The 11,012-nt window shown below is 37.4% G+C and overlaps 1 protein-coding gene across 4 annotated transcripts in view; it reads right to left on the bottom strand.

The window, feature by feature from the left end:
• Nucleotides 1-492: 492 nt before the first annotated feature.
• Nucleotides 493-11,012, bottom strand: part of LOC127529044 (uncharacterized) — a 106,788-nt gene continuing 96,268 nt past the window's right edge. For 2 of the 4 annotated variants that reach the window (XM_051931393.1, XM_051931391.1), the window contains exons 7-9: nt 9,355-9,441; nt 2,193-2,340; nt 493-1,704 (exon numbers count right to left, since the gene is read on the bottom strand). In XM_051931393.1, coding sequence (XP_051787353.1) covers nt 1,667-1,704; nt 2,193-2,340; nt 9,355-9,441 — 273 coding nt within the window. In that variant the 3' untranslated portion in view covers nt 493-1,666. Of the gene's footprint in view, nt 1,705-2,192; nt 2,341-8,924; nt 9,096-9,301; nt 9,442-11,012 lie in introns of those variants that run through there. The other 2 variants (XM_051931394.1, XM_051931392.1) reach the window with 2 other exon arrangements.

Genomic DNA, 11,012 nt, shown 5'->3' with positions numbered 1-11,012 from the left:
ACCTTAAATACCTTTTCTCGTGATTTGACACACCTGTGTAAGAAGTTCAAGGCTTAATGAGCTAATCCAACCAATTCAGTGTTGCAAGTAATCAGTATTGAGCAGTTACATGTATTCAAATCAGCAAAATCACAAGGGTACCCACATTTTTGCACATCCAGTTTTTCACATTTGATTTAATTTCATACAACTAAATACTGCTTCACTAAAAATTTTTGTTCGGAAAACACCCCAGTACTCAGATGTTCCTAGGAAATGAAAAACTTACCACTTATCTTTTTTGTTGAAAGTAAATTATTATGCAGGCTGAGAGGGGTTCCCAAACTTTTTCATATGACTGTATTATTATTGTACTCCGCTACATGCAACTCCAACTTACTTGTTTTATTTTTGATATGTCTCTACTTCTAAGTTAAAGAAAATATAGCAAAAAAGTGAAAACTTCTCATGTTAAGGCATACAATAAATAATAAAAACAATGAAAAAATAAAATCATGAAAAGGTTGATATATTTAGAGTTATTATAGTTACAATATAATTTAAAACTCTATGAAAGCTTCTGAACAAGCTCTGAAAAATAATGTTTTTTATTTCCTAAAACAATATAAAAATGTTTAAAGAAAGAAATAGGAAGGCAAATGAATATAGTGAACATAAACAGCATGATGAAAATGTGCGAGTCTGTCCTTAGTTTCTTGCAAAAGAGCTTCTAGGAAAGCACAAATATACATCATTCAGACCTTGGTGCAAACAATAATCCATCCATTATCATATCTGGTTAATCCAGTTCTGGGTCACAGGGTGCCAAAATTCTTCCACATCTGGAGCAAAGCATGAACCAGCAATGGGTGGAGTGCAAATCCATCACACACACTATTACTCACTTATAAGAGGTCATTTTACAGTGAAAAATTAACCTGTCTTTGAGACGCAAGAGGAAAAAATGACCAATAGGATAAAAATTCCTAATTTCATGCAGAAAATCCAGAATATAAATCCAGAATATTTACAAAACTGTTTAATCCAATAAATGTTCAACAATGGGTCAAAGTCCACCATGGAAGCATCAGGTGCAATGCACTGACCTGCCCTGACCAGAGAACCAGTTCACCTCAGAGCACATTAATATAGATAAACCCTACACCTCAGTGACACTGTATTCACTTTAGTCAAGCTTATGGTATATAACATATGTAGTATTTTTTTTCATTTTTCCCCAACATTACATGAATTACTTAGCAAGGTGCTTTAGTGCAAAGCATACAATATAGTGCAGAGCAGAAAACTTTCAATATAGCAATTTCTTTTTCATTGTCACTTTTCTTCTTTGTTAAAATTTCAAAATTGATCCCTCAATAAAATCTGTTATCCATATGCAGAAGCTAACAAAATAAATGAAATTTTTTCAGATGCTCATTTGTACAAAATAAAAATCCGTAATTTATTATACAATTGTGATGCATGGATAAAACTGACAAAAATATTCAGCTCTGCCTGAAAAATATTATGTAAAAGTTCTTGAATAATGTTTCTAGTGGGTTTATTTGCCTAAATTGAAACAATGCAAGGAATGAACAACTAGCTGCTTAAAATGGTTGACAAGCAACGTCTCCATGTGATTCAGCTTCACTCTTGCTTTTGGATTCACATCGAAAATGGTGCTGGATCACGAACAAATCTTGTCTTGCTCCTCAGTGGCAAACACTAAAAAAATAAATAAAAATTAAACATTAAGCCAAATTTTGAAATCTCAGGGGCAGTGAAATGCAGCATAATCAATAAGTCTAAACATACATTACATGAATACAAAGTATTGAAGCATTCCTTTCTCTTATTCAAACTAATATTTATTGTTTAATAAACTAAATGACCATTCTGCTACTTAGGCTTTTACATCCATTAAACAATCAGTGCTGATGGATGTAATCTTCACTCTTACATTACTAGAAAATGTATTAAACTCACTAAAGTTGACTGTATCACAATTTATTGTGCTACAGCTTCTTTTAGCAGGTTTATCAATTTGCAATTTTTCTTAATATTTGATGGTGTGTCCCTTTCAAGCCTATTCAGTACCCAAATATTGCATTCCAGTTTCATCATAGGCTACGTTTTTCATTTTTATTATATTTACGAGAAAAAAAAGAAAAAGTTTTTTTATTTATTTGTATAATCAATAATCAACAACATACTCCTTTCTTGAAGTCCTTGTCCAAAGCACCTGCACAGTCTTTGAAGTGTCCAGAAGAGAACAGCCTTAATAAAAACAGATGTAAATGCGCCAATGATGGTTGCAGCCTCCAATACATATGACTCACCAGCTCCCCATTCCTTAATGACCTGAGAAAGACAGGGAAAACACTCATCAGTCTATATCTTCTAATGTTTAAAAAGACTTGCACTTTATATCACATAACTTAAAACAGTTAACAAATGTTCTGAATTTTGCCATGAGATTAATAATGTTTATCCAATCTAATCTAATCATTAACAATTGAAGTATAACATGGCCGGTGATAAAATATGCATAATATGTGAAATGACTGTAAACTCTGAGCTAAGAGTTACAAATGTGCCTTGAATTAATAATCAGAATTATACAAGTGTGTGTGTGAGAGCTAATAAGCTACATAAAGTATTGGGGAAGCCTGATGAGGAACAGCTAGATGTTTTGACAAATTAACCTTTTGTTTACAATGCAGCAGTTCTTACCTCTGCACCATCCAAGAAGACATGTCAATTTTCTGTCGATTGACATTTGAGTTTGGGTTTTTTCTTGGATTGACAGCAACATGTAAATTGAATGATTGTTTTTCTCTGTTTATATTCTTGAATAAAAGCGCATGTTTATTTGATATTTAGACTAAAGTCTTCACACATTATACACTTCATATCATCTATACTAATAAAAGGCAAAGCCCTCACTGACTGACTGACTGACTCATCACTAATTGTCCAACTTCCCATGTAGGTAGAAGGCTGAAATTTGGCAGGCTCATTCCTTACAGCTTACTTACAAAAGTTAGGCAGGTTTCATTTCGAAATTCTACGCGTAATGGTCATAACTGGAACCTGTTTTTTGTCCATATACACTAAGATTGCACAGATATTACTGATTAACCGTTTTACACATTTACTCTGTTAGTGATATTCTTCCACACCATCTCCCTTTCTTTAGTATCAGCTGCGGATGTGCGGCTTCTCTTTTGGAACATATACTGATAAATGTCATGCACTGCCACCAGCACTTCGTGCTCTGCTGGGAGGTTGTTTCCCTTTGCTTCTCAGACTTGAAGTCCGTAGTTGAAAGCCTGTTCAGTGCTAAACTCATAATGGCCTGTAAATAATGCCATAAACTGACATTAATCTGAATCAACCAATCCAGGATTGTGTGAACCAATTGAAATCCAGCATTCTGGAAGCAGCATATCCACTGGTCATTAATATTGTTATAGCTTGCCAGAATTCATAATGAGATACAAGATTATCTAACCTCTCTTTCTAAAACAGACCTGGGGCATCATGTATAAGCAGTGTGTACGCACAAAAATGTTGTGTATGCCCATTTCCATACTCATTTTGAGATGTATAAAAAATAAACTTGGCATAAAGCCACGCACATTTTCATGGCAGCCTCCTGTCTTGCGTACGCACGTTTCCACTTGGTTTTGCAAACTCGAATACACCGAAATTAACTGCATATTGTTTACAAATTGAATTCACTTGATTGTAATCATTCTGTAACAATATAACGTTGCATGGAATGTCCAAACTATTCCAACTACTATAGCTGTTTTACTGTTGTTAGAAGACATCGCAAATGGAAGAATTAGAAGAGAGCTTGTATTTATAGATGATGATGATGACTGGCTTCTAGGTCGATTTGGATTTCCAAGAGCTATCCTCTTACAGCTGTGTGCTGAACTGGGGCCAGTTTTATAAAGGCAAACTTTGAGGAATTGTGTTCTACCTGTTCTTTTCCAACTTCTGTCCACTCTTGGGGTATCAGCCAGAGGAGCTTTTCAACGTGAACTTGCGGACTGATAGGGTATTTCTCAGTCATCACTGAGTTGCACCATGCAAACTATACAGGATGGTATCATCCACTTGTCATCCAAATAGATAAGATTTCCTTACACTGTGGTTGAACTGGGAAACATCAAAGAGCAATTTACAGCAACATCAGATTTTCCAAGCGTAATTAGCTGGAGAACCTATAAAAATGCCAGCTCTGCACAGACGCAGGTGCTTTTTCCAACTAGTGCACGAAAAGGCAAGCAGTACTTTTAAGGATAAAGAGCAAAGAATCGATCTGTTGTGGTGCTCGGTGCCGATGCTATAAAGGCACCTTCACAGAATGAATTTGCTTACGTAATTTGAAAGCATTTCCACTCTATTAAAGTGCTGCTCTATAGTGCACAGAATGTGTGTCAAACTGTGCAAGCATGTGGCATGCTTCATAATGTGGCACACAATCGTGGCTTGCCATACCTGAAGAGATGTGGTATAATGAACCTGATTCACCAAATGATCAGCCAGATTGGACCGTGTTACAACTTCATTTGAGTGTAACTAGCAGAATGTAAAAATAGGTAATCAGATGCAGCATTTATTTTTTAACCAATTAACATAATTTGTGGTCAATATAACATATTACAGCATTAATTATTGCATTTTGTGACTCCAAGACAGCGTCAGTTAGCACTTAGCCAGATGGCCTCCCAGCAGTTTCCAAGGCAGAGGTGTGTGTGTAGCCTGCATCTGAAAATGTGCTCGCCACAGCAGCACCGTCACTGCCTGACCATTGCATGGGGATCAGCTTTTGTAATATTCTCTGAAACAGAATAAACAGATGGCGGGCTGCGACTCGCCTTTTCATGTCGACTGTGATATCTGACTATATCTCTTTTATTTCGGGCATTGTGCGATTTTCTGAATTTTAACTTTCAAGTGTCTCAGCCACATTTTTGTTGCTTATACCACTGAGTAAGCCAACAAACGAAAAGTGACAGTGTGTCTGTCTACTTGCAATGCCCCTGTCATTTTTAGTAATAAAATACATTGCATTTGTCATTTTAAGAGTTGGCACATAACATTCATTAACACTGCTTTTATGAATCTCACACTAAATGGCACACAACATGCATTGTATGATGCACTTCAAATGTTAACACTAAGGTCTTACTTATATTTCAACAAGTCTTAGACAGGTGGCACAGCCAATTATGGATAAATGTTTTGTGTACAGGTTTTATTAGTTTAAAAAAGTATTTTAATGATATTTTATTTATTTTAGTAGTTTTTGGTTATTTAACAATAAACCTGCGGAATCTAATTTTATTTATAAAAAAATATAACACATAATACCTGTGATCTACAGATGGACTTTATAAAATATCAAGGATAGCATCTTAATTTAGAACATAAAGCTTCTACATGCCTGGTTATCAGTGTAGTGTAAATGAAGTTTTAAAAAAGGTAAGGAAGAAAAATTGGAATCAGAAAATTCAAGTAACACACAATTAATTTTTGCTATTGGCCTTAATAAAACCCGATCAGAGCATTCCATCTGTTAGGTCACTACAATTTGCATAATTTTACAGTGTTTAGACATATGGTTTTCTGGACTTTCCTTCATTCAGAATTCAATTTATTTTAGCATAAAATAATTTCAGCTGTTTAAATAAACTGTTTTAGTCATTTCATACTTACAAAGATTATCCAGTCTGCACAGTGACAAAAATGCAATCACTAAGCAGAGAAACACAAAAAGGAGCAGAGTTCTCAGCAGGCAGTCTAACATGCCTATATATTCTCTGCTTGTTAATGCTTCATTAAAAGGCCTTAATTGTATATCAATGCTTTGCCCAGGTATTTGCTGATAAAAGTCATCCTCAACCATTATTTGGGAAAGAATGTCCACTGAAAGTCAAATTTCATTTGCAAGGTGCTATATTCACCAACCCTGCAAACCACTACTGCCAAGGAAGACCTTTTCCAGGGTTTCCTTTTCAGTTGACTTCTAAATGAGAAGTCAAGGTGGGTTAACCAATTCCTTTTTTTCCCCTCCTCCACAGGTCATATTCTCTTCTCTTAGCCTCATTTTAAGATAACCAACAAATGAATGAATACCTCAGAAACTCTAACACAATAATTCTCACTCAAAACTGCATGTAAAATTTGACATCCATACCATTTTAAAAAAAGTGAAACCAAAGATGTTTGCAGACCCATTTAAGAAAGAGCCTGCATGTTTTTTTGCTGGTGTTTGGATCATGCCTCTCACTATGTATTCACAATTTTGTGTTCAACAATGACTGCAAAGTGAATCGTAGAGCGTATGAGAACATGAGGACAACATTAAGAAGGATATCAGGGAGGCTAAAAGACAGTTGGAGAAGAATATAGCAGATAAGGCGAAAGACAACTCTAAGAGATTCTTTAAGTATTTTAGTAGTAAAAGAACAGTCAAGGAGGAGGTCAAGTGCATCAGAAATTGTAAAGGAGAATTAAAAGATGCAGACAGTAAAATAGCGGATGACCTAAACTTACATTTTTCTGAGGTGTTTACAAGTGAGCAAGTGGATATCCTCCCAGAGGTAAACAGGACTACTAAGGAGGTACTGAAGGATTTGGGAATTATAGAGGGAGAACTGCTGCTCAGATTAAATATGATGAAATCAAACAAATCACCAGGACCAGATAATATTTACTCTTGAGTTCTTAAGGAGGCTAGCGAGGACATATATAAAGCCTTGACACATATTTTTAGGAAGTCACTGCGCACTGGAGAGATTCCGAAGAACTGGAAAATGGCAAATATATATTATACATTATACATTATATAAAAAGGGTGACAGAGCAGATCCAAGCAACTGTAGGCCAATAAGCTTAACATGCATCACATGAAAATTAATGGATGGAATTATTAAGGATAAGATTGAGCAACACCTGGCAAGGACAGGAGTTATTCTGAACAGTCAGCATGGGTTCAGAAGAGGGAGGTCGTGTTTTACTAACATCCTGGAATTCTATGAGGAGGCAACAAAAGGATACGATCAAAGTGGAGCACATGATATTATTTATCTGGACTTTCAGAAAGCATTTGATAAGGTGCCAAATTAGTGGTTGGGCATCAAATTAAAAGAAGTGGGAGTTCAGGGTGATGTTTTTAGATGGGTGCAGAATTGGCTCAGACACGGGAAGCAGACGGTGATGGTGCAAGGAACCTCATCAGAACTGGCCAATGTTAAGAGTGGTGTTCCACAGGGATCAGTGCTAGGGACGCTGCTATTTTTAATATACAGTGCATCCGGAAAGTATTCACAGCGCATTACTTTTTCCACATTTTATTATGTTACAGCCTTATTCCAAAATGGATTAAATTCATTTTTTTCCTCAGAATTCTACACACAACACCCCATAATGACATTGTGAAAAAAGTTTACTTGAGGTTTTTGCAAAATTTATTAAAAATAAAAAAAATTGAGAAAGCACATGTACATAAGTATTCACAGCCTTTGCCATGAAGCTCAAAATTGAGCTCAGGTGCATCCTGTTTCCCCTGATCATCCTTGAGATGTTTCTGCAGCTTCATTGGAGTCCACCTGTGGTAAATTCAGTTGATTGGACATGATTTGGAAAGGCACACACCTGTCTATATAAGGTCCCACAGTTGACAGTTCATGTCAGAGCACAAACCAAGCATGAAGACAAAGGAATTCTCTGTAGACCTCCGAGACAGGATTGTCTCAAGGCACAAATCTGGGGAAGGTTACAGAAAAATTTCTGCTGCTTTGAAGGTCCCAATGAGCACAGTGGCCTCCATCATCCGTATGTGGAAGAAGTTCGAAACCGCCAGGACTCTTCCTAGAGCTGGCCGGCCATTTAAACTGAGCGATCGGAGGAGAAGGGCCTTAGTCAGGGAGGTGACCAAGAACCCGATGGCCACTCTGTTAGAGCTCCAGAGGTCCTCTGTGGAGAGAGGAGAACCTTCCAGAAGGACAACCATCTCTGCAGCAATCCACCAATCAGGCCTGTATGATAGAGTGGCCAGACGGAAGCCACTCCTTAGTAAAAGGCACATGGCAGCCCGCCTGGAGTTTGCCAAAAGGGACCTGAAGGACTCTCAGACCATGAGAAAGAAAATTCTCTGGTCTGATGAGACAAAGATTGAACTCTTTGGTGTGAATGCCAGGTGTCACATTTGGGGAAAACCTGGCACTATCCCTACAGTGAAGCATGGTGGTGGCAGCATCATGCTGTGGGGAAGTTTTTCAGCGGCAGGAACTGGGAGACTAGTCAGGATAAAGGGAAAGATGACTGCAGCAATGTACAGAGACATCCTGGATGAAAACCTGCTCCAGAGCGCTCTTGACCTCAGGACTGGGGTAACGGTTCATCTTTCAGCAGGACAACGACCCTAAGCACACAGACAAGATATCAAAGGAGTGGCTTCAGGACAACTCTGTGAATGTCCTTGAGTGGCCCAGCCAGAGCCCAGACTTGAATCCGATTGAACATCTCTGGAGAGATCTTAAAATGGCTGTGCACCGACGCTTCCCATCCAACCTGATGGAGCTTGAGAGGTGCTGCAAAGAGGAATGGGCGAAACTGGCCAAGGATAGGTGTGCCAAGCTTGTGGCATCATATTCAAAAAGACTTGAGGCTGTAATTACTGCCAAAGGTGCATCGACAAAGTATTGAGCAAAGACTGTGAATACTTAGGTACATGTAATTTCTCATTTTTTTTTATGTTTACTAAATTTGCAAAAATCTCAAATAAACTTTTTTCACGTTGTCATTATGGGGTGTTGTGTGTAGAATTCTGAGGAAAAAAATGAATTTAATCCATTTCAGAATAAGGCTGTAACATAACAAAATGTGGAAAAAGTGATGCGCTGTGAATACTTTCCGGATGCACTGTATATAGGTACAGTGCAGTTTTCTTCCTGCATCATGACATATGTTTATTAAATCAACAAACTCTGAGTTGAACTAGTGAGATTGAGGATATTCTGTGTCCTGCCATGGAATAATGCCCTATCTGGTACTGGTTATTGCTTTGTGCCCAGTGCTGCCAGGACAGGCAATTGCTCAACTGATCCTGGAGTGGATAAAGAAGTTAGTGTATAAACGGATGATAAAAAGATTTTACAATCTGATACATGTTTTTTTTCTCTCAACACAACACACCAAATTAGTTATTCTTTTATAAAAAATGGGATTAATTTTGATATATAGTACATTTTGCAATGTGAATGTAGAATGTGAGAGTTATGCTGCATTACCTCTATGTAACCTAAAATGGCAAAATACAGAGGGATTCACCAGATTAGCATAGTACAAACTTACCAAGTAGAATAAATAAATAAGATAGGCCAACTCAGGCAAGCTCTGCAGTAAAAAAATCCATACTAGAACCTTCTTTTCTTTCAAAACCTACAAAGATAATATAGAAAAATAATGCCATGAAGTTCTTGAACAAGCATTAAATAGAACATGGTGTTAGGTCTTAAAAACAACTCAGGAAATTATGGAATTATATTGATCAAAAGAGTATAAATAACAAGAGAATACATTAAGTGATGATGAAAAAAGGTTAAGTCCACTATGCTGTTAAGGAAAGAATGTTAAAGACCTAACATTTCAACTGCATAGTCTTTACCAGATGTGCAACAGAAAAAGTAAAATAAGGTAATATGCAGTGCTATGTAAAAGTTTGGGCACCCTTGATAAAAATCACTATATCAGTTTATAACTTACTAAGCTTTTGAGGCAGCAACTTTATTTTAACATATTTTATACTTTATGGAAACAGCAACATTTCAGTAGTGAAATATTTTTATTGGACCAACAGAATCAATTTAATGCGCATATAAACAAAAAATGGCAGGTGCATAAATTTGGGTGCCCCAAAGGAATAATCCCATCGATATTTAGTAGAGCCTCCTTTTTCTGAAATAACAGTCTGTAGACCCCTCCTATAGCCACTGACAAGTCCCTGAGTTCTGGCTAGTGGTATTTTGGACCATTCTTCTATACAAAATGCTTCCAGTTCAGTCAGATTTGATGCCTTCCGAGTGTGGACATCCTGCTTCAAATCAATCCATGCATTTTCAATGATGTTCAGGTCTGGGGCCTGGGATGGCCATTCCAGAACATTGTACTTGTGCCTCTGCATGAATTCCTTGGTAGGTTTTGAAGGGTGCTTTGGATCATTGTCATTCTGAAACATCCCACCCCGGTGTAACTTCAACTTTGTGACTGACTCTTGAACATTCTTGTCAAGAATCTGCTGATACAGGGGGGAATTCATGCGGCCCTCAACTTTAACAAGGTTTCCAATACCTGTGCTAGTAACACAGCCCAATAACACGATGGACTCTCCATCAAATTTTACAGTAGGCAGCAAGTTCTTCTCCTGGAATGCTGTGTTTTTTTGGCTTTGCATAGCGCCTCTAGTTGTGACCAAATAACTCTACCTTAGTCTTATCTGTCCACAGTATTTTTTTCCCAAAATTTTTCTGGCTTGTCCAGATGTGCTTTTGCATACCTCATGCGACTCTCCTTGTGGCGAGTACTCAGAAAAGGCTTTTTGCGCATCAGCCTTCCAATGAGCTGTTTTTGGTGCAAAGTGCACTGGACTGTAGAACAATGTATAATGACACCATCAGCAGCCAGATGTGCTTGTAGCTCTCTGGAGGTGGTCTGTGGTTTGTCTGTCACCATTCTAACCAGCCTTCGGCTGTGCCTTTCAGATATTTTTCTTGGCCTACCACATCTTTCCTTCACAAGGACCATTCCTGTGGCCTTCCATTTCCTAACTACATTTCTGACTGTGGAAACAGATTAAAAAAATAGCTGTTCATTGAGACCTGGAGAAATGAGCTTAGTTTCTTCTGTGTTTCTGCTAAAATCATAAACAAACAGATCAGTGGATCAAGGGAAATGAAGTGTTCTGAAACAGTCTATGTAAGGTCTTTGACTTTAACTGCTTGAAAGTGCTTACT

Source organism: Erpetoichthys calabaricus, chromosome 8 (genome assembly GCF_900747795.2).
Source record: "Erpetoichthys calabaricus chromosome 8, fErpCal1.3, whole genome shotgun sequence".
NCBI lineage: Eukaryota > Metazoa > Chordata > Cladistia > Polypteriformes > Polypteridae > Erpetoichthys > Erpetoichthys calabaricus.
Note: the sequence above shows the minus strand (reverse complement) of the source record. Positions and strands in the feature narration are given on the sequence as shown.